This window comes from Trachypithecus francoisi, unplaced genomic scaffold, assembly GCF_009764315.1.
Source record: "Trachypithecus francoisi isolate TF-2019V2 unplaced genomic scaffold, Tfra_2.0 Lachesis_group5, whole genome shotgun sequence".
In the NCBI taxonomy this organism is placed as follows: Eukaryota; Metazoa; Chordata; class Mammalia; order Primates; family Cercopithecidae; genus Trachypithecus; species Trachypithecus francoisi.
This window is the reverse complement of record NW_022681470.1, coordinates 132,665,544-132,691,995: the sequence shown is the minus strand read 5'-3', so window position 1 is coordinate 132,691,995 and position 26,452 is coordinate 132,665,544. Positions and strand designations below refer to the sequence as shown.

Genomic DNA, 26,452 nt, shown 5'->3' with positions numbered 1-26,452 from the left:
GGGATTACAGGCGAAGTGCCACCATGACTGGCTAATTTCTTGTTTTTTTTTAGTAGAGATGGGGCTTCACTATATTGACCAGGCTGGTCTCGAACTCCTGACCTCAAGTGATCTGCCTGTCTCAGCCTCTCAAAATGCTGGGATTACAGGCATGAGCCACTGCACCTGGCCTGTATCATTCTTAAAATTAAGTTTTAACTGGGCATGATGGCTCACTGGTAATCCCAGCACTTTGGGAAGCTGAAGGGTGAGGATTACTTGAGCCCACCAGGAGTTTGAGAGGAGCCTGGGTAACATAGGGAGACTCCATCTCTACAAAAAATTTAAAAGTTAACTGGGCGTGGTTGAGTGCACTTGTAGTCCCAGCTACTTTGGAGGCTGAGGCAGGAGGATCAGTTGAGCCCAGGAGGTTGAGGCTGCAGTAAGCCATGATCATGCCACTGCACTCTAGCCTGAGCCACAGAGTAAGACCCTCTCTGTGAAAATAATAATAATAATGATAATGTTCAGATGTATTTTTTAAAGTTTTTATTGTTTTTAAAAATAGAGGCACGGTCTTGCTATGTTGCACCACTGCACTCCAGCCCGGGCGACAAAGCCAGACTCCATCTCAAAAAAAAAAAAAAAAAAAAGTGTGGTACTAAGTCAATCAACTTGAAAATACGGCACTAGAGTATTGGAAAACAATCCCTTGGTAGCATTTCAATGAAAACACATGGCCGGGTGCGGTGGCTCAAGCCTGTAATCCCAGCACTTTGGGAGGCCGAGACAGGTGGATCATGAGGTCAGGAGATCGAGACCATCCTGGCTAACACGGTGAAACCCCGTCTCTACTAAAAATACAAAAACTAGCCGGGCGAGGTGGCGGGCGCCTGTAGTCCCAGCTACTCGGGAGGCTGAGGCAGGAGAATGGCGTAAACCCGGGAGGCGGAGCTTGCAGTGAGCTGAGATCTGGCCACTGCACTCCAGTACGGGCGACAGAGCGAGACTCCGCCTCAAAAAAAAAAAAAGAAAGAAAACACAGCCTTTGTCTCTGGAAGAACTTGTGCTCAGAACCGTCCGTTATCATGCCCTGGCTCCATTTTCACGCCAACCCTGTAGGGTCTCTATGATCTCATTTTATAGATGGACAGACTGAGGCTCACACACAGTAAGCCCAGGGCGGGGACTGGATGTGACGCCAGGTCTGTGGATGTCATGACCTTTATTCTCCACAACCCTCATTGACATCCCTGTGAGGTCCAAAACCAGGATGGCAAAACCCACGTTGCAGCAGAGGAAACTGAGGCTAAGGTCTCTTGGGTCCCAAACCAGGTCCTAAGTAGCCAAGTCCGCTTGGTGGCACAGCCCAGGTTTTATACATGGGGAAGTTGGGTGGCGCATCAGGCGGAGGTCTCGGTGGTAGGACGCACCTGGAGAAAGCGCGGGTTCCTAACCCTAATGCTACCCCTAACCTCCCTTCCACGCGCTCCGAGCGCTCTGTGCCTTTAACGTGGGTGCGGGGGCGGGGCGTCCTGGGTAGGGCTGCAGGTGACGTCACTCCAGGCTTTGGGTCTCGGAGAGCGTCTGGAGGCGGGGCCTGGACTTCACGCCAGGCGCGCTCCTCCCCTTCAAGGCGCGCGGCCGGGCGGGGCCTCAATGACCCCTTTAAGGCGCGGCCAGGGTCCTCCTGCAGAAAAACGGCTTAAAGGAGACGCGTGGCGCGATGGCGGCGGCCCCACGCGCCGGCCGGCGGCGCGAGCAGTCGCTCCAGGCGCTGCTGTTTCTGCTGCTGGCGCCACTGCCGCCGGGGGGCCAGCCGGGCGCCGACGCCTACTTCCCCGAGGAGCGCTGGAGCCCGGAGTCGCCCCTGCAGGCGCCGCGCGTGCTCATCGCGCTGTTGGCGCGAAACGCGGCCCACGCTTTGCCCACCACGCTGGGCGCACTCGAGCGGCTGCGGCACCCGCGGGAGCGCACCGCGCTATGGTGAGCCGAGCCCGCTGTCCGCTGTCCCCACCGGGCGGGTCCACGAGAGCCCCTGCTCGTTGTCCCCTTTGGGGTGGGTTCACACGGGCCCCTGCCCGCTGTCCTCTTTTGGGCGGGTCCGCGCGTGCTTTCTGGTCTCTACCCCCATCGGGACGGTTCTACGCATGCCCCTGCCCGCTGCCCCATCGGGATGGGCCCACGCGTGCTCCCTGCCTGCTGTCCTTCCATGGAGCCAGACACAGCCCTCCCCACATTAAGACAAGCATACCGAGTTCCTCCTGCTGGCTCCTTTGGGGTGGGCTGGGCACCGCTCCTGTCTGCTGGACCCTACTAGGGCAGATCCGGTCCCACTGACTGACTCGTTCTAACTCCCTCTGGAGCACGTACACCTCCAAAGGACTGAGCCCGGAGCCCCCACTGGGGCGTTGCCAGGGGCCACATCTAACAGCAAGCCTTTCTGTGCCTGCTGCTGTCCTTAAGCTTGAACTCAGCCTGACTCCAGGCCCCAGTCAAACCCCTGCCCTCGGATCGGCGTGGGTGGAGTCCAGGACCAGATGGCCCAGGAGGAAGTGGATGCTTTCTTGGGAGGGAACGGGGCAGAGCTCTGAAGAAGTCTTTGGTGACTTCTCACTCCCTGCCTCAGTTTCCTCAAATGGAAAATAGGTCCGGGCGCTGTGGCTCACGCAGTAATCCTAGCAATTTGGGAGGCCAAGGTGAGCGGGTCACTTGAGCTCAGGAGTTCGAGACCAGCCTTGCCAACATGGCAAAACCCCGTCTCTAGAAAAAATAGAAAAATTAGTCGGGTGCGGTGGTGTGTGCCTGTAGTCCCAGCTATTCAGGAGGTGGGAAAATCGCTTGAAGCCCAGGAGTTTGAGGCTGCAGTGAGCTATGATTGCACCACTGCACTCTAGCCTGGGCTACAGAGTAAGACCCTGCCTCTAAAAAAAAGAGAAAGAAAAGAAAATGAGTGTATTAATATAATTCTCTTTCTGGGTTTGTCTCTGAAGATTAACCAGTTAATGGATGTGGAGTCCTTGGGTCTGGCATGGGCTTGGCTCTCAGTGATTTTATTATGATTACTATCATTGCTGGTGTTATTCATTGCTGGTGTTATTGTCAACTTAATTTATTGGGTAGAATTAGCTCTTGGCACTAAGGTCAAACTAAACTCCCAAATGTTGCTTTTCCTTCCACCCGATTTCCCAGTCTGGGTAATCCAAATACACAATTGGTACTTAACAAATGTTTGTTGAATGAATAAATGACTGCAGCCCACTGAAGTGGTGTGGCTCACAGGAGAAGATGAAGGAAGGCAGGGTAGGGGGTTTATGAGATATACTTTGAGATGAGATATGCTTTTTTTTTTTTTTCTTTTTTCTTTTTTTTTAAGATGGAATCTTGCTCTGTCGCGTAGGCTGGAGTGCGGTGACACGATCTCAGTTCATTGCAGCCTCCGCCTCCCGGGTTCAAGTGATTCTCCTACCTCAGCTTCCTGAATAGCTTGGGATTACAGGCACACGTCCCATGCCTGGCTAATTTTTGTATTTTTAATAGAGGCGGGGTTTCACCATTGTGGCCAGGCTTGTCTGGATCTCCTGATCTCATGGTCTGCCCCGCCTCGGCCTCCCGAAGTGCTGGGATTACAGGCGTGAGCACCCTGCTGAGATACACTTTTTTTTTTTTTTGATATAGGGCTTTACATCCGTCGCCCAGGCTGGAGTGCAGTGGTGCAATCCTAGCTCACTGCAACTTCCCCTTCCTGGGCTCAAGTGATTCTCCTGCCTCAGCTGGGATTACATACTGGGATTACAGGCATGAGCCGTTGCACCCAGCTGGTTTGTGATATATACATTTCATTTTTAAATTTTTTAAAAAATTTATTTATTTTAATTTTAATTAATTTTATTTTTAATTTTAAATAAAATTAAAAATTACTTTTCTTTTAATTTTAAAATAAATTTATTTTTATTTTAATTTAAAAATTTTTTTAATTTATTTCTTTTAATTTAAATAATTTTTTAAATTAATTAATTAATTTTTTTTTTTTTTTTTTGAGACGGAGTCTCGCTCTGTCGCCCAAACTGGAGTGCAGTGGCCGGATCTCAGCTCACTGCAAGCTCCGCCTTTCGGGTTCACGCCATTCTCCTGCCTCAGCCTCCCAAGTAGCTGGGACTACAGGCGCCCGCCACCTTGCCCGGCTAGTTTTTTGTATTTCTTAGTAGAGACGGGGTTTCACCATGTTAGCCAGGATGGTCTTGATCTCCTGACCTTGTGATCCGCCCGTCTCAGCCTCCCAAAGTGCTGGGAATACAGGCTTGAGCCACCGCGCCCGGCCTTAATTTATTTTTTGAGACTCGAGTCTCGCTCTTGTTGCTCAGGCACGATCACGATCTCGATCTCGGTTCACTACAGCCTCCGCCTCCCAGGTTCAAGTGATTCTTCTGCAGGTTCAAGCAATTCTGCCTCGGCCTCCTGAGTGGCTGAGATTACAGGCTCCTGCCACCACAGCTGGCTAATTTTTTGTACTTTTAGTAGAGACAGGGTTTCACCATGTTGGCCAGGCTACGCTCGAACTCCTGGCCTTGAGTGATTCGCCCGCCTCGGCCTCCCAAAGTGCTGGAATTACAAGCGTGAGCCACTGTGCCTGGCCTAATTTTTGTATTTTTAGTAGAGATGGGGTTTCGCCATGTTGGCCAGGCTGGTCTTGACCTCAGGTGATCCACCCACCTCGGCCTCTCAGGGTGCTGGGATGACAGGTGTGAGCCACCGTGCCTGGTCTGATATATATATTAAAAAATTGCCAGGTGCGGTGGCTCACACCTGTCATCCCAGCACTTTGGGAGGCCGAGGCAGGTGGATCACCTGAGGTCAGGAGTTCGAGACCATCCTGGCCAACACAGTGAAACCCCGTCTCTACTAAAAATACAAAAATTAGCTGGGCGTGGTGGCATGCACCTGTAATCCCAGCTACTTGGGAGGCTGAGGCAGGAGAATTGCTTGGATCTGGGAGGCGGAGGTTGCAGTGAACCAAGATTGTGCCACTGCACTCCAGCCTAGGCAACAAAGCAAGACTCTGTCTCAAAAAAAAAAAAAAAAATTAAGTTACACATACTTGTTAGTGAATGTGGTTTGCAAGATCCTAGATGCTCAGTAATAAAACAGCCAGTCACTAATGTGTCTTTCCAAAATTAGCTTGTTTAATCCTTCCACTTCCCAGCAAACTGGGTCCTGTTCCCACCCCCATGTTACAGATGAGGAAACTGACATGGAAAGGGCCAGGCGCGGTGGCTCATGCCTGTAATCCCAACATTTTGGGAGGCCAAGGTGGGCGGATCACGAGGTCAGGCGATCGAGACCATCCTGGCCAACACGGTGAAACCCCGTCTCTATTAAAAAAAAAAAAAAAAGAAAGAAAGAAAAATTAGCTGGGCATGGTGGTAGGCACCTGTAGTCCCAGCTACTCAGGAGGCTGAGGCAGGAGAATGGCGTGAACCCGGAGGTGGAGCTTGCAGTGAGCCGAGATCGCGCCACTGCACTCCAGCCTGGGTGACACAGTGAGACTGTCTCCAAAAAAAAAAAAAAAAAAAAAAAAAAAGAAAGGGGAGAAGTGACCTGGCCAGGGGTGCATGGCTGGTGGGAGGCCAGTTGGGGATATGGTCCTCGACTTGCCTCTTCCCTCTCCCTTCAGGGTGGCTACGGACCACAACATGGATAACACGTCAACTGTGCTGCGGGAGTGGCTGGTGGCTGTGAAGAGTTGGTACCATTCCGTGGAGTGGCGGCCGGCGGAGGAGCCCAGGTGAGCGCCTTTCCCCTGCTCCTAGTCTGACTGGGCTTTGCCTCTGCTCACACACCCTCTATGGCTCCCCATTGTCCCAGGACAGAATAACAGGCCCTCAGTCCCTGCCTCTCCAGCCCAGGCAGCATTAAGCTACTCTGACCCTCCCTCATCTTTACAAATAGGCCATAATCCTCCTGTCAGACCTTTGCCCAAGGTGTTCCCTGCACCTAGAATTCCTTCACTCTCTTTTTCTTCTGGGGACGCCCACTGCTTTGTTCCCTGGCTCACTGACTCAGTCTTGGTCCCAGCACTGACTTTGCTGTTTATCTACTCCCTAAGGCCCTGGGCAGCATGGACTCCCCGCCCCCACCCAGTTCCTTTCTGGGTTTTTTTTTTTTTTTTTTTTTGTGACAGGGTCTCACTCCATCACCCAGGCTGGAGTGCAGTGGAGTGAACACAGCTTACTGCAGCCTTTACCTCCTGGGTCAAGCTATCCTCCCACCTCAGCCTCCTGAGTAGCTGGGACTACAGGCACATATAACCATGCCCAGTTAATGTTTTTGTATTTTTTATAGAGATAGGGTCTCACTGTGTTGCCCAGGCTGGTCTCGAAGCACTGGCCTCAAGCGATCTTCCCACCTCTGCCTCCCAAAGTGCTGGGATCTCAGGCAGGGACCACTGCACTGGGCCCCACTCTGAGCCTCCTTCCTTCCCTCCAGTGTGCCTCGGGCTTTCTTCCCTCCAGGCCTTTGCACAGGCTGTACCTCCGGCCAGGGACATTCTCCCTACTTCTCTTTCCTCCTCGTTTCCTTTTTCCCATCCCTCAGATCAGCTTACATGTCCCCTCCTCCAGGAAGCTCTCTCTGAGTACCCCGAAGGCAGCTCAGGCCCTTGCTAGGCTTTGATGGTACCTTGTGATGTCCACATCACAGCTGCCTCCCCATAGGTCCTACCCAGACGAGGAAGGCCCGAAACACTGGTCTGACTCACGCTACGAGCACGTCATGAAGTTGCGCCAGGCAGCCCTGAAATCAGCTCGAGACATGTGGGCTGATTACATCCTGGTAAGTTTCTGAGCCGGCCGGCTGTGGATCACGGGCATGTCTGGGTATCCCCAGGGAAGGCGGAACAGCAGGATGCCAGGACCATCCTTAACGTCATTTTGCAGAAGGGTAAACTGAGGCTTAGAGAGGGGAGATGAGTTGCTTAAGGTGACATGGTTGGTCAGTGGAGGAGGAGCTGGGATTCATTTGATCCTCAGCACCAGGAATGAATGGGCTTTTCTGTCCCCAGTTGTCCCCTGTGTTTGGACGCTTGGGTCAAGTCCATTTTTATTTATTTATTTATTTATTTTTGAGACAGAGACTCACTCTGGTGCCCAGGGTGGAGTGAAGTGGCGCAATCTTGGCTCACTGCAACCTCTGCCTCCTGGGTTCAAGCAATTCCCCTGCCTCAGCCTCCCGAGTAGCTGGGAGCACAGACACCCACCACTATGCCTGGCTAATTTTTTATTTTTATTTTTGTAGAAGCCAGGCATGGTGGCTCACGCCTGTAATCCCAGCACTTTGGGAGGCCAAGGCAGGTGGATCACTTGAGGTCAGGAGGTCGAGACCAGCCTGGTCAACGTGGGGAGACCCTGTCTCTACTAAAAATACAAAAATTAGCCAGGACTGGTGGCAGGTGCCTGTAATCCTGGCTACTCGGAAGGCTGAGGCAGGGGGATCTATTGAACCTGGGAGGCAGAGGTTGCAGCGAGCTGAGATTGTGCCACTGCACTCCAGCCTGGGTGACACTGTGAGACTCCGTCTCATAAATAAATAAATAAATAAATAAATAAATAAATATTTTTTAAAAGTAACAAAAAATATTTTTGTAGGGACGGGGCCTTGCTATTTTGCCCAGGCTGGTCTCCAACTCCTGGGCTCAAGTGATCCTCCTGCCTCGGCCCCACAAAGTGCTGGGATTACAGGCATGGGCCACAGCACCTGACCGTGTCACGTCTGTTTTTATCACCATCATATGTAATGGCCAAACCTTTGGGTCACTTCCAAGAAGCAGCCGGAAGGAGTCAGGGGCTGGGGGGTGGTGGCCACATTGAATTGCTGAGGCCTGACTTGCACTTCCTCCTGCGGGGACATTGTCTCATGGGGAAGGGAACAGTTGAGTCTTTTTATTTTTTATTTTTTTCTTGAGCCGGGATCATACCACTGCACTCCATCCTGGGCCACAGAATGACTCTCTCAAAAAAAAAAAAAAAAAAAACTTTATTGATTGAATATTACTATTATTTTTTAATTTGTATAAACTTATGGAGCACAAGTATAATTTTGTTACATGCATAGATTGTGAAGTGGCGAAGTCAAAGATTTTGGGGCATCCATCCCCCAAATAATATACATTGAATCCATTACACAATTTTCTATGATCCACCCCAAATGTTATTTCAGCCTTCATACTTTCCTATATTCTCCTGATTTGCTTTTTTCTTTGAGACAGAGTCTCACTCTGTTGCCCAGGCTGGAGTGCAGTGGCACAATCTCGGCTCGCTGCAGCCTCCACCTCCTGGGTTCAAGCGATTCTCCTGCCTCAGCCTCCTGAGTATCTGGGATTACAGGCCCCCACCATCATGCCTGGCTAATTTTTGTAATTTTAGTAGAGATGGTGTTTCGCCATGTTGGCCAGGCTGGTCTCAAAGTCCTGACTTTAGGTGATCCGTCCGTCTCGGTCTCCCAAAGTGCTGGGATTATAGGGGTGAGCCACCACATCCAGCCCATCTCTTAAAACAAACAAACAAACAAAAAACAGAAAAGAAAAAGAAAGATATCAAGTGAGCAAAGTGACTACGATACAGTGGTGGCTAGAGGTCCAGCTACACAGACCAGTGGAGGCACTTGGTGTCTACTTGGAGGGGAATGGGGAGCCATGGAAGGTGTGTGAGCAGAGGAGGTCTGTGTTCTGATGTAAGATTTTCAGAAGCCACTGTGGACCAGGCGTGGTGGTTCATGCCTGTAATCCCAGCACTTTGAGTGGCCGAGGCAACTGGATTGCTTGAGTTCAGGAGTTCGAGACCAGCCTGGCCAACATGGTGAAACCCTGTCTCTACCAAAATACAAAAATCAGCTTGGTGTGATGACGCACGCCTGTAACCCCAGCTACTTGGGAGGCTGAGGCAGGAGAATCGCTTGAACCCGGGAGGCGGAGGTTGCAGTGAGCTGAGATTGCACCACTGCACTCCAGCCTGGGTGACAGAGTGAGACTCCATCTCAAAAAAAAAAGCCACTGTGGCTGCTGCGGGCAGCAGAAGCCACACACACTAGCAGGAGGCTGGAATAGAGGCCCGAGCAGGGTACCAGCGATTGATGGACAGGCCTGCATGGGGTGGGGGCCGTGGAGAAAGGCAGGGGGTTCAGGATGTGTCACAAGGTGAAGGAGACAGTCTGTTTTGGCACTGGATGTGAAGGTGCCAGGGAGAGAGGAACGGGGACAGTGCCACGTCCAGGGAGGACGGATGGAGCTCCTGAGGGGACTCTTTTGCTTGGTGGCTTATCAGACCATTTTATAGGTGAGGAAACAGAGGCTGACAGAGGGAGGGGACATCTTGCCTGGCGGGGTGTCAGAACTAGCAAGGCAGAGAGGTGGATCTGGAGCCTTCCAGAGCCTTCTGGCACAAAGCTGCCTTGTCCTGCCTCTAGGATTTTGCTTTTGTGGTTTGAGGTTGCCTGGCTTTAGCTTTTTTCCCTCAGCAAACCGGGGTGGAGCTCCAAGTGCTGGTTCAAAACTCAAAGTGGCTTTTGACACAAAATTATATTTTCCTGTTTCTTTTTTTTTTTTGAGACAGAGTCTCACTCTGTCACCCAGGCTGGAGTGCAGTGGCGCAATCTTGGCTCACTGCAGCCTGCACCTCCCAGGGTCAAGTGACTCTCCTGCTTCAGCCTCCCGAGTAGCTGGGACTACAGACGCCTGCCACCATGCCAGGCTAATTTATTTTTATTTTTATTTTTATTTTTTGAGATGGAGTCTCGCTTTGTCGCCCAGGCTGGAGTGCAGTGGCGAGATCTCGGCTCACTGCAAGCTCCGCCTCCCGGGTTCACGCCATTCTCTTGCCTCAGCCTCCCGAGTAGCTGGGACTACAGGCGCCCGCTACCTCACCCGGCTAGTTTTTTTGTATTTTTTAGTAGAGACGGGGTTTCACCGTGTTGGCCAGGATGGTCTCGATCTCCTGACCTCGTGATCCGCCCACCTCAGCCTCCCAAAGTGCTGGGATTACAGGTGTGAGCCACTGCCCCTGGCCAGCATCTAAATTTTAATTGTATCTCCTGGAGAGATTCACTTTATCCTATTTCTTGTTTGTATTAATTGAAGTCAGTTCACATATATATTTATTTGTTTTGCAACCACCACCTCTAATTCCAGAACATTTTCATTCCCCAGAAAGAAAACCCCATCAGCAGTCACTCCTCAACTCCCCATTCCCCTCCCCTAGGCCCTAGCAGCCACTAATCTGCTTCCTGTCTGTGGATTTGCCTGTTCTGGGCATTTCACATCAATGGAATGTCACACTACGTGGCGTTTCGTGTCTGGTTTCTCTCACTCAGCATCGAGTTTTAAAGGTTCATTACAGCCTGGATCAGTGCTTTCTTCCTTTGTATGGCTGTCTCTTATTCCATTGTCTGGGTGGACCATACTGTGTTGATCTCTTCATCCATTGATGGACACACTTCAGTCGCTTCCACCTTTTTTGGCTGTCGAGATTCTTTTTTTGTTTGTTTGTTTTTTGAGACAGAGTGTTGCTCTGTCACCCAGGTTGCAGTGCAGTGGCATGATCTTGGCTCACTGCAACCTCCGCCTCCTGGGTTCAAGCGATTCTCCTGCGTTAATCTCCTGAGTAGCTGAAATTACAGGCATGTGTCACCATGCCTGGCTAATTTTTTGTGTGTGTAATTTTTAGTAGAGACGGGGTTTTTTTTTTGTTTTTTGTTTTTTGAGACGGAGTCTCGCTCTGTCGCCCAAACTGGAGTGCAGTGGCCGGATCTCAGCTCACTGCAAGCTCCGCCTTTCGGGTTGACGCCATTCTCCTGCCTCAGCCTCCCGAGTAGCTGGGACTACAGGCGCCCACCACCTCACCCGGCTAGTTTTTTGTATTTTTTAGTAGAGACAGGGTTTCACCGTGGTAGCCAGGATGGTCTCGATCTCCTGACCTTGTGATCCGCCGAGACGGGGTTTCACCATGTTGCCCGAGCTGGTCTTGAACTGTTGATGTCATGTGATCTGCCTGCCTTGGCATCCCAAAGTGCTGAGATTACAGGTGTGAGCCACTGCACCTGGCCTGACTGTTAGGATTCTGACATGAACATGAGCGTACAGAGACCTGTTTGAATTATCTGGGCATGGTGGTGCGCATGCCTGTAATTAATCCCAGCTACTCAGGAGGCTGAGGCAGGAGAATCACTTGAACCCAGGAGGTGGAGGTTGCAGGGAGTCGAGATCACACCACTGTACTCCAGCCTGGGTGACTGAGCAAGACTCTGTCTCAAAAACAAACAAACAAAGAACCTGTCTGAGTCCTTTCTTTCAATTCTCTTGGTTCATACCTAGGAATGGAATTCCTGGATCATGTAGTAATTGTATGTTTAGCTTTTTGAGGAACTGCCACAGTGATCTGGCTGTTTGTTCTGCATTAATATTCAAAGGTCACAGATTCAAATATCCAGAGGGACCGGATGGGGTATGTAACATGACCACAGGGCTTGTCCTAAGAGCCAGCCAACTCCCCTCTGCAACTGAAGGTTGCCATGTGGAAATGGTATTCCCACGGTGCCAGGGGATACTGGAATTCTAGTTTTTGTTGTTGTTTATGGCAGTTGATCCAGTATTCTAAACAATACTGCCTGGGTAACAGCAAGCATCTCTGTGGACCAGCAGTAAAAGAAAAACATCCAGACTGGGCGCAGTGGCTCACACCTGTAATCCCAGCACTTTGGGAGGCCGAGGCAGGTGTATCACTTGAAATCAAGAGTTCGAAACCAGCCTGGCCAACCTGGTGAAACCACGTCTCTACCAGAAAATACAAAACTTAGCCTGGCATGGTGGAATGTGTCTGTAATCCCAGCTACTTGGGAGACTAAGGGAGAATTGCTTGAACATGGGAGGTGGAAGTTGCAGTGAGCTGAGATCGTGCCACGGCACTCCATCCAGCCTGTGCAACAGGAGACTCCATTTCAAAAAAAAACAAAAAAACAAGAAACCCGGCCGGGCGCGGTGGCTCAAGCCTGTAATCCCAGCACTTTGGGAGGCCGAGACGGGTGGATCATGAGGTCAGGAGATCGAGACTATCCTGGCTAATATGGTGAAACCCCGTCTCTACTAAAAAATACAAAAAACTAGCCAGGTGAGGTGGTGGGCGCCTGTAGTCCCAGCTACTTGGGAGACTGAGGCAGGAGAATGGCGTAAACCCGGGAGGCGGAGCTTGCAGTGAGCTGAGATCCGGCCACTGCACCACAGTCTGGGAGACAGAGCAAGACTCCATCTCAAAAAAAAAAGAAACCCAAAAAACATGTTAGTGGTTCTGTGATATATCGTGACTTTTGTGTCTTTACATCCTAGTAGAGGGGAAACATCCAGATCTAATCATTTTCTATGTGTGATTTTCTCTATATATATGTATGTATGTATTTCTTTTTTTAATTTTAGGCCAGGTGCAGTGGCTCACACCTATAATCCCAGCATTTTGGTAGGCCGCGACAGGAGGATCACTTGAACCCAGGAGTTCAAAACCACCCTAGACAATGTAGAGGGACCCTATCTCTACAAAAATAAAAATAAAACAATTACCTAGGCATGGTAACGCATGCCTGTACTCTCAGCTACTTGGGAGGCTGAGATGAGAGGATCACTTGAGCCCAGAAACTCCAGGCTGCAGTGGGCTACGATTGCACCATTGCACTTCAGCCTGAGTGACAGAGCAAGATGCTATAAAAAATATAGCATCTTTAAAAAATACAAAAAGGAAGAAAAAGCAAAATACTAGGCCGGACATGGTGGCTCACACCTGTAATCCTAGCATTTTGGGAAGCCAAGGTGGACGGATCACATAGGTCAGGAGTTTAAAACCAGTCTGGCCAACTTGACGGTACACCGTCTCTACTAAAAATACAAAAAGTTACCCGGATATGATTGTGCACGGCTGTAGTCGCAGCTACTCGGGAGGCTGAGACAGGAGAATCGCTTGAACCCGGGAGGTGGAGGTTGCAGTGAGCGGAGACCACACCACTGTACTCCATCCTGGGCGACAGAGTGAGACTCTGTCTCAAAAAAAAAAAAAAAAAAAAAAAGTTTTGCTACCTTGTTGCTCCAGTTGTTCATTTACTTCTCAGGGCTAGCACAGTGCCTAGAATTTTCTTTGAAGGAACCCAAGACCTTTGCTTTATTTCCATGATCCAGGGGATCCTGCAGGCCCCCCAAATGGGGTCCCTGCTTCATTTCAGCCGGTGTGGGGGTGCTTCCAGAGGTCTTTGCCAGACCCCCAGGGCTCTGGCCTTTGCCCCAGCTGTTCTGAGTGGTAGGCTGACCTGGAGTCACTCTGGCAGCCCATGCTGATGCTGTGTGGGGTGTTTTGCAGTTTGTAGACGCGGACAACCTGATCCTCAACCCTGACACACTGAGCCTGCTCATTGCTGAGAACAAGACGGTGGTCGCCCCCATGCTGGATTCCCGGGCTGCGTACTCCAACTTCTGGTGTGGAATGACTTCCCAGGTAGAGTGAGTGCCTGGGGACTGTGGGGTCTGGGCTGAGCAGGTGGGTTTGTGGCTAGAGTGAAACTTACTGTCGCACAACCTTGTTGTGTGTGTGTGTTTTACAAAAATCATCATGGAAACTGGGCATGGTGGCTCACACCTGTAATTCCAGCACTTTGGGTGACTGAGGCAGGTGGATTGCCTGAGCTCAGGAGTTTGAGACCACTCTGGGCAACATGGTGAAACCCCATCTCTACTAAAAAAAAAAAAAAAAATACAGAAATTAGCCAGGTTCGGTGGCACACACCTGTCCTCCTAGCTGCTTGGGAGGCTGAAGCATGAGACTCACTTGAACCCAGGAGGCAGAGGTTGCAGTGAGCTGATATCGTGCCACTGCACTCCAGCCTGGGTGATGAAGTGAGACTTGGTCTCAAAAACAAAACAAAACGAAACAAAAACTCATTATGATAATCTTTAAACAGTCCTCTGAGGCCAGACGGGAGGGAAGAATAAAGGGTCTTTGATTGTCCCCCACCCTGCTATTCCGGAGGTGGAAACAGAAACACAGAGAGGAAGTGACTTGCCTAAACTCACACAGCTAGCAAGTGGTGGTGTCAGGATGAGACTTCAGGCATGGCTTGATCCAGGTGTTTGGATAACTGTCTTTCTCCATCCTTTGGGTGGGTTCATTCTCAGACAGCTTGAGAGTGATCTCAGCAGCGTCCAGCCGTCATCGATTCTGATTGGGCCATCGCTAGTCTCCTCTACACTACCTCTGAACTCATTACTGAAGCAGGGGAAATACAAGACTCTTTCTTATTGGCCAGGCCTGGCCACAGGTCCCATACTGGGCTTGAATCTGGGGGGACCACAGGCACACACTGCTGTGCCTGGCTCTCTGTCTGGTCCTGTTCCATGTCACCCGCTATCATGGGCCTCCATCCTCACCTTTCAAAACAGCTATGCAAAACTGTCGCTGTCTCCCCACAGGGCTACTACAAGCGCACACCTGCCTACATCCCCATCCGCAAGCGAGACCGCCGGGGCTGCTTTGCAGTTCCCATGGTGCACTCAACCTTCCTGATCGACCTGCGGAAGGCAGCGTCCAGGAACCTGGCCTTCTACCCACCTCACCCTGACTACACCTGGTCCTTTGACGACATCATCGTCTTCGCCTTCTCCTGCAAGCAGGCAGGTACGTACGTGAGAGGTCTGCCATTGCAGGGGCATCTGGCTGGTTCTTTGGGTTTTGTGCTAGGCCAGTTCAGAGCACACTGAAGATTCACGGAACACAAACAATGCAGTGCAGGGCTGACTTCAGATACAGCTGTATCTAGGTGTTCAGATAATGTCTCCAGGACCCAGTCTCTCTCCAGCCCTGGCTTTACTGGTTAGCTTCATTCCCTAGCTCTTTAAGATCTATTGGTTGGTCAGGCAGAGTGGCTCACGCCTATAATCCCAACAATTTGGGAGGGTGAGGCGAGTGAATCACATGAGGTCAGGAGTTTGAGGCCAACATGGTGAAAACCGTCTCTACTAAAAATACAAAAATTAGCTGGGCGTGGTGGTGAGTGCCTGTAGTCCCAGCTACTCGGGAGGCTGAGGCACAAGAATTGCTTGAACCCAGGAGGCAGTGAACCAAGATCACACCACTACACACCAGCCTGGGCAACAGAGCGAGACTCTGTCTCAAAAAAAAATAAATACAATAAAATTAAATTAAAAGAGCATCGTTGAGTTTTTTAGTCTAAAAAAGATACACACTCGGCTGGGCTCAGTGGATCACTTGAGGTCAGGAGTTCGAGACCAGCCTGGCCAACATGGTGAAAACCCATCTCTACTAAAAAAAATACAGAAATTAGCTGGGCGTGGTGGCACGTGCCTGTAATCCCAGCTACTTGGGAGGCTGAGGCAGGAGAACTGCTTGAACCCCGGAGGCGGAGGTTGCAGTGAGCCGAGATGGTGCCACTGAACTCCAGCCTGGGTGACAGAACCAGACTCTGTCTCAAAAAAAAGATAACACACTCATAAAAAAGTTCAAACCATCCAGAAAAGGATAGATGTAGAAGGAAGTAACTTAACTCACATTTTGTCAAACTGTTTCCTTTTTGTGCCTCAACATGCATTTTTACTGTTTTTTTGTTTGGTTTGCTTTTGAGACAGGGTTTTGCCCTGTTGCCCAAGCTGGAGTGCAGTGGCGCTGCCATAGCTCACGGGAGCCTCAGTCTGCCGGGCTCAAGTGATCCTCCTGCCACAGCCTCCTGAGTACCTGGGACCATAGGCAGGTACCACCACGCCCAGCTAATTTTAAAATTATTTGTAGAGCCGGGCGCGGTGGCTCACACCTGTAATCCCAGCACTTTGGGAGGTCAAGGCGTGTGGATCATGAGGTCAGGAGATCGAGACCATCCTGGCTAACACGGTGAAACCCTGTCTCTACAAATACAAAAAATTAGCCAGGCATGGTGGCATGTGCCTGTAGTCCCAGCTACTTAGGAGGCTGAGGCAGGAGAATCACTTGAACCCGGGAGGTGGAGGTTGCAGTGAGCCGACATCGTGACATTGCATTCCAGCCTGGGCAACAGAGTGAGACTCCATATCAAAAAAAAAAAATTATTTGGTCTAGGCACAGTGGCTCACACCTGTAATCCCAGCACTTTGGGAGGCCGAGGTGGGTGGATCACCTGAGGTCAGGAGTTTGAGACTAGCCTGGCCAACATAGTGAAACCCTGTCTCTACTAAAAATACAAAAATTAGCCGGGCATGGTGGCATGGCACAAGCCTGTAGTCCCAGCTATTTGGGAGGCTGAGTCAGGAGAATTGCTTGAATCCAGGAGGTGGAGGTTGCAGTAAGCCAAGAGAGTGCCACTGTACTCCATCCTGGGAGACAGAGTGAGACTCTGTCTAAAAAAAAAAAAAAAAAAAGAAAAGAAAAAAAAAAATTATTTGTAGAGGTGAGGTCTTGCTCTCTTGCCCAGGCTGGTCTCAGATGCCTGATCTGAAGCGATCCTCCTGCCTTGGCCTCCTGAAGCCCAGGGATGGAAGGCATGAGCCACTGGGCCTGGCCTGTTTTTACATGTGTCTGTTGCTTCCCTGCCCACTGCAGAGGTGCAGATGTATGTGTGCAACAAGGAGGAGTACGGCTTCCTGCCAGTACCGCTGCGCGCCCACAGCACCCTCCAGGATGAGGCTGAGAGCTTCATGCACGTGCAGCTGGAGGTCATGGGTGAGTCTGCCTGCACACCGCCCTGGGAGGGGCTAGGTTGCCCACCTTTCACTGATGTCTCGAATCTGTCCTGTGAGCACTGAGTGCCAGGCAGATGCCAGTCCCTGTAGGGGGTGCTGACTGCAAGGGCACATGTGAACGAGGTAGAGAGTTGTCCCTGCTCTTACAGAGTGCTGGTTTGCAGGCAGCTGTACACAGCGTGCTCGGGGTTGTCGGGTGGGCTTCCTGGAGGAGGTGGCATTAAGGGGCAGGCTGAGTAGGAGTTCACCAGAAAGGGGATTGCAGCGGGAGGTGGTAGCGTGGGCAAAGACCGAGAGGCTGGAAGGGACGTGAACCTAGGGAACCGGCAAGGTCAGTGGGCCCCTGGGGCTGGTATCCAGGGCCAGGGTAGATGGCCTCAGAGACCAGGCTGAGGAAGGGACCTTCCCCCTGAGGACAGTCAGGAGCTACAGAGGATGTGAGAACTGAGAGGACAGCAAGTTTTCACTAAAGAACTGCATGTATAGGCTGGACGTGGTGACTCACACCTGTAATTCCAGCACTTTGGGAGGCCAAAGTGAGAGGATTGCTTGAGCTTAGGAGTTCAAGATCAGCCTGGGCAACATAGTGAGACCCCATCTCTCTATAAAAAAATTTTTGGCCGGGTGCAGTGGCTCATGCCTGTAATCCCAGCACTTTGGGAGGACGAGACGGGCGGATCACAAGGTCAAAAGATGGAGACCATCCTGACCAACATGGTGAAACCCCGTCTCTACTAAAAATACAAAAAAAAATTAGCTGGGCGTGGTGGCGGATGCCTATAGTCCCAGCTACTCGGGTGGCTGAGGCAGGAAAATCACTTGATCCCGGAAGGTGGAGGTTGCAGTGAGCCGAGATCGTGCCACTGCACTCCAGCCTGGCAACAGAGTGAAACTACGTCTCAAAAAAAAAAGAAAAAAAAATTTTTTAAATTAGCCCGATACGGTGGCACATGCTTGTATTCCTAGCTACTCAGGAGGCTGAGGTGGGAGAATCCTTTGAGCCCAGGAGCTGCAGGCTGCAGTGAGCCATAATCATGCCACTGCACTGCAGCCTGGGCAATAGAGTAAGTCTCTGTCTTCAAAAATAATGACAATAATAAATAATAATCCCAGCTCTTCAGGAGGCCGAGGCGGGCGGATCCCTGGAACCCAGTAGTTTGAGAACAGCATGGGCAACATGTTGAAACCCTGTCTTTACCAAAAAATAAAAAAATAAAAATTAGCTAGGTGTGATGGCGCACGCCTGTGGTCCCAGCTACTCGGTAGGCTGAGGCAAGAGGATCCCTTGAGCCCAAGAGGTCGAAGCTGCAGTGAGCCATGATTGCGCCACTGTACTCCAGCCTGGGCAGCAGAGCCAGACCCTGTATCAATAAATAAATAAATAAAAATTTTAAAAAATCCGTAAGCTATGAAACCAGCAGCTGTCCCTCTACAACTGGAGGAGCACGCAGGGCTGAGCTGTAATTGCGGTTGCCTTGGGATGGTGCTCCCATCTCAGCCATTTCTAATATGGGCCTCGCCCTGCTCTGGGTTCAGAAAGCCCTGCCAACGCCACTGCCATTCCCACAACTGCGTAGCTGGAGACTGGGTGGGAGGGGTGAGGCCTCTGCCCCCGGGCTCCGTTTCCCCAGCCTTACCGATTTCTGAACGAGTCTATCTGCGGCTCCCCCTGGTGGCTCAAGATGGAATAGCACCCTGTCCTTTGTGTTTGGGGGAGACTTTTTGTTTTTTCTTTTGAGACGGTGTCTCACTTTGTCACCCAGGCTGCAGTGTCACCATCATAGCTCAGCGCAGCCTTGAACTCCTGGGCAATCCTTCCACCTCAGCCTCCCAAGCCATATGGATTAGGGCCCACCCTAATGACTTCATTTTAACTCGACCTGTGTTCACAACCCTGTGTCCAAATAGGATCATACCCTGGGGTACTGGTGGTTGGCACTGGGGAGACATAATTCACTCCATGACATAGTACGTGATCTCATGACATCTCTTTGTGAAACCTCTCAGGGGCTTATTGACCCATTTTATAGATTAGGACAGCTGAGGCCCAGGCCAGTCAAGATACACAGCATGCCATCATTTCTTGGTTCATTCTACAAGCAATTACTGAGTGTCTGCTGTGTGCCAAGTCCCTGTGTTGGGCACTAGGGGCCCAGTGTTAGCAGACATACCTGGTATCCTTCCCAAGGGGCTCACAACAGACAGGCACAGGGCCAGGGGTTTAGGGCAGCAAGGATGGGGGCTTTGGTGGTGCAAGTCCAGGTGCTGTTGGGGCCCAGAGGAGGCCTAGCTCAGCCTAGGGAGGTGGGAGTGGGGAGGGTGACCCCCATGCCCAGGGCATCATAGCTGAAAAGTAAGGATACAGAGCAGGGAACGGAAGGGTATTTCAAGCAGGGACCAAGCATGTGCAAAGGGCCTGAGGTAGGAATGGGGGTTCTTTGCGTTGGCAGGGGCTTAGAGGTGCAGCCCCACCTCTAAAGGTGAAGCTGGAGCATGGGGCATGGCCAGGGCTTAGAGGCGGGACTGTGGGCGTAGTGAAGCTAGAGCCTGGGGCATGGCCTGGGCTTAGAGGCGGGGCTGGGGGCGGAGTGAAGCTGAAGCTTGGGGCGTGGCCAGGGCTGAGAGTGGGGGCTGGGGCAGGGTGAAGCTAGGGCCTGCGGTATGGCCAGGACTTAGAAGCGGGGCTGGGGGTCGGAGCGCAGCTGTTGCATGGTCAGGGTTTAAAGGTGGAGCTGGGTGGGGGTGCATGGTGAAGCTGGAGTCTGGGGCGTGGCCAGAGTTTAGAGGTGGGGCTGGGGAGGGGCAGAGTGAAGTTAGAGCCTGGGGCAAGGCCAGGTTTTAGAGACAAGGCCCCGGGGAGGTTGAGGGGTGAGGCTAGGGCCTGGGGCGTGGCCAGGGCAGAGTAGCGGGGGCTGGGGGCGGGGTGAACGTGCAACTTGGGGTGTGGCCAGGGCTGAGAGGCAGGACTGGGGGCGGGGTGAAGCTGGGGCCTGGGGTGTGGCCAGGGCTTTGGGCTGCTGTGCAGGGTTCAAATGACATGGGAGGGGCTCCTGGAGAGCAGCACTGATATGGGCGGAGCCAGGTCGACTTTGTGGGCCGAGCTAGTCTGACTGGGAGCCATGGAGCCGGTGGGGAAAGCCTGTTGAGAAAGGTAGGAGGCCCCTCACCCCAGCGACTCCTCAACGTCTGTGCCCCACAGTGAAGCACCCGCCAGCAGAGCCCTCCCGCTTCATCTCGGCTCCCACCAAGACACCAGACAAGATGGGCTTTGACGAGGTGGGCTGGGCCTTCCCTGGAGGCGGGGTGGGGGTGGAGGGCCCTTGCCTGCAGGGGCTGATCTGTCTGGGGGCTCTCCGGGCTGCAGGTCTTCATGATCAACCTGAGGCGGCGGCAGGACCGGCGGGAGCGCATGCTGCGGGCGCTGCAGGCACAGGAGATCGAGTGCCGGCTGGTAGAGGCCGTGGACGGCAAGTGAGTCCGAGGCCTGGGGGTAGGGGAGCGGGTCCACACGTGGATGTGGGTGTAGACCTCGCTGGTAGACGGCAAGTGATTCAGATGGGGGCTGGCGTGGTGTCCAAACAGGTGTAGACCACATCAGTGGGCGTCATGGAGGGCAAATGAATGGGACCCGGGGGAAGGGGCAGATCCTCACAGTTGTAGACCATGGAAGGCAAGTGAGTCCTGACCCAGGGGAATGGGTAGGTTTGCATGCTGCCAGTGTAGACCGCGCTGGTGGGGACTGTGGAGGGGTAAGTCAGTCAGACCCCAGGAGAGGAGGAGAGCAGGTTTGCCCATGAGTGTATACCATGTGCAGGCGAGTGAGACCCCATGTGTCCGGGAGGGGTGCCAGTGCTCCAAGAGGGGGACCAGCTGCTCAATGCCGCAGGGGGTGGTGGAATGGCTGGGGATGGCAGAATGGCAGGCAAGGTGAGCCTTCTTCGTTACCCTCTCCTCCTCTCCTCCAGAGCCATGAACACCAGCCAGGTGGAGGCGCTGGGGATCCAGATGCTGCCCGGCTACAGGGACCCCTACCACGGCCGGCCCCTCACCAAGGGTGAGCTGGGCTGCTTCCTGAGCCACTACAATATCTGGAAGGAGGTGTGTTCTGAGCGATGGGCGGGGCCAGAGTTATGACTCTAGATCACCTCTGAGATTTGGAGCAGGAAGGGGTTGAAGGAGTTCCCCAAAGCCCAAAGCCCTGGCCAGGCATCCAGCCTCAGCCATGGGACCCATGGCGTCTCTTTAGTGAATGATGCGGCACACCAGCTGTATCAACCCCAGGTGTGTCTGCCATCCTTCCATTGCGCAGATGTGGAAACTGAGGCTGGGGGCAGGGGTGAGCCCTTTTGAGCGGCAGGTAGTGTCTGGGGCCTGGGACCTGTAAACAAATCCTCGTTACTCCCAGCCTGGTCTCTATGCTTGACGTTTAGTAATAGAAGTCATGGCCACAGAGCCACTTTAAACCAACACCTGCCCAGTGCCAGGGGCACCCCACCAGCCCAGGCATCCTCAGCCACCCTCAGAGGGAGAGGCTGTGATTGGAGGAGGGTGCCTGATTGGGCTTCGAACTTGGGGCCATCAGGGCCAGGCATGGTGGCACACACCTGTGGTCCTGACTACTCGGAAGGCTAAAGGGGGAGGGTGACTTGAGCCCAGGAGTTAAGGCTGCATTCAGCCAAGATTGTGCCACTGCACTCTAGCCTGGACAACAGAGCAAAACTGCGTCTCAGAAAAAAAGAGAAAAATGGCTGGGCGTGGTGGCTCATGCCTGTAGTCTCAGCACTTTGGGAGGCCGAGGCAGGTGGATCACCTGAGGTCAGGAGTTCAAGACCAGCCTGGCCAACATGGTGAAACCTCGACTCTGCTAAAAATACTAAAATTAGCTGAGTGTTGTGGTGGGCTCCTGTAATCCCACTACTTGGGAGGCTGAGGCGGGAGAATCACTTGAACCCAGGAGGCGGAGGTTGCAGTGAGCTGAGATCATGCCATTACACTCCAGCCTGGGCGACAAGAGTGACACTGCGTCTCAAAAAAAGAAAAAGCCGGGCGTAGTGGCACATGCCTGTAATCCCAGCTACTCAGGAGGCTGAGGCAGGAGAATTACTTGAACCCAGGAGGCGGAGGTTGCAGTCGAGATTGAGCCACTGCACTCCAGCCTGGGCGACAGAACAAGAATCCGTCTCAAAAAAGAGAAAAAAAAAAAGAAAGAAAAAAACTTGTTATCATCAAACATGAAGCCAAATGGGGGCATGCGGCTGCAAGGCGGGAGGTGCATGAGGCGTGGACATTTGAGGGGCTGGGAGGCCTTCCTCTTCGGAGATCCATCATGGGTGACAGAAGGCAGAGGTTTGGATGTCCAGATGTCCCTGGAGCTAGGAGAGGCGGGGAGATGCACTGTCTTCTCTCCTGGTCTTTCAGAGCTTCTCAAAGCAGAGCTCTGTGCTTTAGGGTCAGGCCTGGCCTTGGCCTCCCTGCGACCTGGCGGGGCTTCCTCTCTCAGGTGGTGGACCGGGGACTGCAGAAATCGCTTGTGTTTGAGGATGACCTGCGTTTTGAGATCTTCTTCAAGAGACGCCTGATGAACCTCATGCGGGATGTGGAGCGGGAGGGCCTGGACTGGGACCTCATGTGAGTGGGGATCTGAGGGTGGGTTGAAGCTGGGGCCTGGGGCAAGGCCAGGACTTAGAGGTGGGGTTGGGGACAGGGTGAAGCTGGGGACGGGTCATGGCTTAGAGGCGGGGCTTGAGGGTGGCGTGGAGCTGGAACCTAGGTACTTGACCAGGGCTTAGAGGTGGGGCTGCGAGGCGGAGTGGAGCTGGATCCTAGGGGTGTGGCCAGAGCCCTGAAGCTGAGCCTAGAGCCATATGTCTGGGTGTGGTCAGGATGGTAGGCGTGGGGCGTGGCCAACTATTGGAAATGTAGCAGGAGGATTCACGTGATCCCTGGGCCTGAGAGCACTGTCAGGGCTGTAGACTACATAGGGAAGGGCCTTAGAAGGATTACCCAGAACTCAAGGTACCTGGCCAGCAGCCTGCAGGCTTGGTCAGGGCTTAGAGATTTGACTGAGGCCTGTGGAAGTGGATGTGGCTAAAATTTGACCGGGCAGCCTGTGGCCGAGGCTGAAGAGCATGGGGGTGTGGTCATGGAGGGCGTGGTCAGAGCTGGAGGTGTAGCCGAAGAGTGTGGGGGCGTGGCCAGGGCGCCTGGGTCTTAGACAAGCCCTGGGATGGGAGTACCACCACCACGTTTCCGGCACTGGAGCCGTTCTTCTCTCCTATAGGTGGCCTGGTTTGTCCTCTCCTTTCCTCTATCTTTCTTTCCCTTCCAAGTGCAGTGCCCTAATCCACATTCTGGGAACACTGCCCCGTGTGAATAGTAACTGCACCCCTCCATTCCTGACTGCTCCCCACATCAGGGCGTCTCACCCACCTCCACCCCCACTGCCCTCTGAACTCAGAGCAGCTTCAGCCTCAGAGAACGTCTGCGTGATCCTGCTCTCCCCAGCTCCAAAGCCTCCACGGCTCCCTCACACCCTTTGGAAAAACTCTAATTCCCCTGACCCCCATGACCCCCAGACCCCTGGGCTCCTGCATTCGCTCCATCCAGTCACAGCGCTCCGCAAACATGCTGAGCGTGCTCCCAGCCCAGGGCCTGGCGGGGTAACTAGATCCCTGGTTTTCTGGGCAAGCTCCCTCTGGAGGGCGGGAGGAGAGTGACAGGCCCCTTCCTGCACCCCAGCTACGTGGGCCGGAAGCGGATGCAGGTGGAGCACCCCGAGAAGGCTGTGCCTCGCGTGAGGAACCTGGTGGAGGCCGACTACTCCTACTGGACCTTGGCCTACGTGATCTCCCTGCAAGGCGCCCACAAGCTGCTGGCTGCTGAGCCGCTCTCCAAGATGCTGCCTGTGGACGAGTTCCTGCCCGTCATGTTCGACAAGCACCCAGTGTGAGAGGGGCAGGCGGCTGCTGGGCTGGGGTCTCACAGTGGGTCTGTCCTGGGAGGGTGGGGGCGTGAGACTCACAGACTCCGAGGAGATGTCTCTTCTTCTGCTTAATTCTCCCTCCATTCGCCAGATCTGTCTCCATTTGTATCCCCTGCACCCTTACGTCTTAATCTATCCCCGCTGACTTCTTCACCTCCAATTTTTCCTCCAGCTGTCCCCTCCCCTGAAGCCATTGCTGCCCCTCACTCCCCTCCTCCTCCCCGCAGGTCCGAGTACAAGGCCCACTTCTCCCTCCGCAACCTGCATGCCTTCTCCGTGGAGCCGCTGCTCATCTACCCCACACACTACACAGGAGACGATGGCTATGTGAGTGACACTGAGACCTCAGTGGTATGGAACAACGAGCACGTCAAGACCGACTGGGACCGCGCCAAGTCCCAGAAGATGCGGGAGCAGCAGGCACTGAGCCGTGAGGCCAAGAACTCAGACGTGCTGCAGTCCCCACTGGACAGTGCTGCCCGGGATGAACTCTGAGGGGTGGCAGCCAGAAAACCAAAGCAGCCATCGCTGGCCCAGGTTCCAGGTGCTTACTGAGGACATCAGGGCCACCTCTGGACCCCTTGGCAGGCCACAGAGGGCTCTCGTGTGGGGTGGTGTCCAGCTAGCTCTTGCTAAGCAATCACGTGCACGCAGGCAGCATTAATGGAGTGCCTACTGCATGCCAGCAACAGGGCTTGGCCCTGGGGAACTGGGAGGAACCTAGCCCTCTTCATCTGTTCATGTGCCCAACACTTATTAAGTACCTGCTGTATGCCAGGTTCCCATGTTATGGCAGTGAATGAGGAATAATTATTCCCTCCATCAGTGATTGATTCAGTTATCAAGCAGTTACTGATCAGAGTAAGAATCAGGCACTACTGATACACATTCATTTTTAAAATTCATTCAAGGATTTCTTGAGTGTCTACTGTGTATTGGGTGCCATTCTAGGCTCTGGGATTTTTTTTTTTTTTTTTTTAAAGAGCAGAGTCTCACTCTGTCACCCAGGCTGGAGTGCGGTGGTGTGATGTTGGCTCGCTGCAGCCTGTGCCTCCCAGGTTCCAGCAATTCTTGTTTCTCAGCCTCCCAAGTAGCTGGGACTACAGGTGTGCGCCATCACTTCTGGCTAATTTTTGTATTTTTGGTAGAGACGGGGTCTCACCATGTTGGCCAGACTGGTCTTGAACTCCTGACCTCAAGTGATCCACCCGCCTCGGCCACCCAAAGTGCTGGGATTACAGGCATGATTCACTGCGCCCAGCCCAGGCTCTGGGAATATTGAGATAAATAAGATGCTTCTATCCATTTATTCAAGCACATATTGATTACCTACTGTGTGCCTGGCACTCGTGTCACAAAGATAAGTTCTTGATTCGGTACACTTAGCACCTGCTGTGTGCAGGGAGCTGAGCTGTGGGATGGGAATGGGAGTGAACAAGGTACTTTTCACGTTTTTCCTTTTTCCCCTCACTGCTAGATGGTGTGGGAACTTCTCTTTAGTTGGCTTCTTTTCCACACACCTCAAGAGCACTGACTGTGTGCTGGGCACTAGTGATACGAAAGAGGATGACAGTTGTTCAATCTGCATTTTCGTCATGGGCTACATGCCAAGTGCTAGGGCACAGAGATGAACAAGATGGGTTCCTTCACTTCATGCCACAAGCATTTATTGAGCACCTGTGTGCCAGGCCTCACAGACTCCCAGCTGGGTTGAAGGATGGTTGACTGAGTTTGATTCTTCCTGTGCCCAGGGTCATCTGAGCTGTGTGCAGACAACATGCCCCGACCACCCAAGAGGGAGGGCAGTTCTTCCCCCACCAGGGGCAACCACAGGTCCTGGTGGCCCCACACCACATGTCAGCCCCCCTGGAGGGGGCGCCAGTTGGAGACGGGGACTGGGTGTCCCTGGCCCAACCCCGGTCCCCTGTGCTTTACCTCCCTGCCCTTGTGTCTCAGGTGTGGTCCCTGCCTGCTTGATGAAGTTGCTGTGTTCAAGCCTTTGGTGGGATCATGTGTTTGGGGGCTTTTTGGGGGCCCAGCTGCACTGGGGCACCGCCCGTGGCCTGGGCAGGACATTTCCCAGCAAGGGCCGGAGGAGTTGCCATGCCTTCAGCCTGAATCGAATGTCAGAACCAGCCAGCGGTGCTTCACCCTCTTGGGGATAACTTGCTTATTTTTTTAATAAATGTTCCTGGTTGGTTTTCACAGAAGTCTGTGGGGTTTTGCTTGGCACCAAAACACTGCCCACATTCCCCACCCCTGACTGCCCAACAAGATTTGGGAGGAAACCAGGGCAGGTGCAGTAGGGAAGCTGTCCAGTGGGGCCTGGCATGGTGGCTCGTGCCTGTAATCCCGGCACTTTGGGAGGCCAAGGTGGGCAGATCACTTGAGGTCAGGAATTCAAGACCAGCTTGGCCAGCATGGTGAAACCCCCTCTCTACTAGAAGTACAAAAATTAGCCTAGTGTAGTGGGGGGTGCCTGTAATCCTAGCTACTTGGGAGGCTGAGGCAGGAGAATCGCTTGAACCCGGGAGGTGGAGGTTGCAGTGAGCTGAGATCTTGCCACTGCACTCCAGCCTCGGCAACAGAATGAGACTCCATCTCAAAAAAAAGGATTAGGCTGGGTGAAGTGGCTCGCTCCTATAATCCCAATGCTTTGGGAGGCTGAGGAGGCGAGAGGATTGCTTGAGGTCAGGAGCTCAAGACCAGCTTGGGCAACAGGGTGAGACCCTCGTCTCTACAAA

General features: G+C 52.8%; 1 protein-coding gene across 1 annotated transcript; it reads left to right on the top strand.

The window, feature by feature from the left end:
• The first annotated feature begins 1,590 nt into the window (after window positions 1-1,590).
• Window positions 1,591-25,916, top strand: COLGALT1 (collagen beta(1-O)galactosyltransferase 1). Its single transcript, XM_033200009.1, has 12 exons — window positions 1,591-1,965; window positions 5,654-5,764; window positions 6,693-6,810; window positions 13,365-13,499; window positions 14,471-14,675; window positions 16,587-16,706; window positions 19,926-20,002; window positions 20,091-20,197; window positions 20,692-20,824; window positions 22,227-22,354; window positions 23,465-23,671; window positions 23,936-25,916. Exons 1-12 carry the CDS (start codon window positions 1,706-1,708, stop codon window positions 24,201-24,203), a joined length of 1,869 nt encoding a protein of 622 aa, XP_033055900.1. The 5' UTR covers window positions 1,591-1,705; the 3' UTR covers window positions 24,204-25,916.
• Window positions 25,917-26,452: the final 536 nt, after the last annotated feature.

Bases quoted from the DNA above. Each gene is read 5' to 3' on its own strand.
- COLGALT1 (XM_033200009.1), top strand. From the start codon at position 1,706: ATGGCGGCGGCCCCACGCGCCGGCCGGCGGCGCGAGCAGTCGCTCCAG. The intron at 20,825-22,226 runs GTGTGTTCTGAG...TTCCTCTCTCAG, and splicing joins ACTACAATATCTGGAAGGAG to GTGGTGGACCGGGGACTGCA. The intron at 23,672-23,935 runs GTGAGAGGGGCA...TCCTCCCCGCAG, and splicing joins ATGTTCGACAAGCACCCAGT to GTCCGAGTACAAGGCCCACT.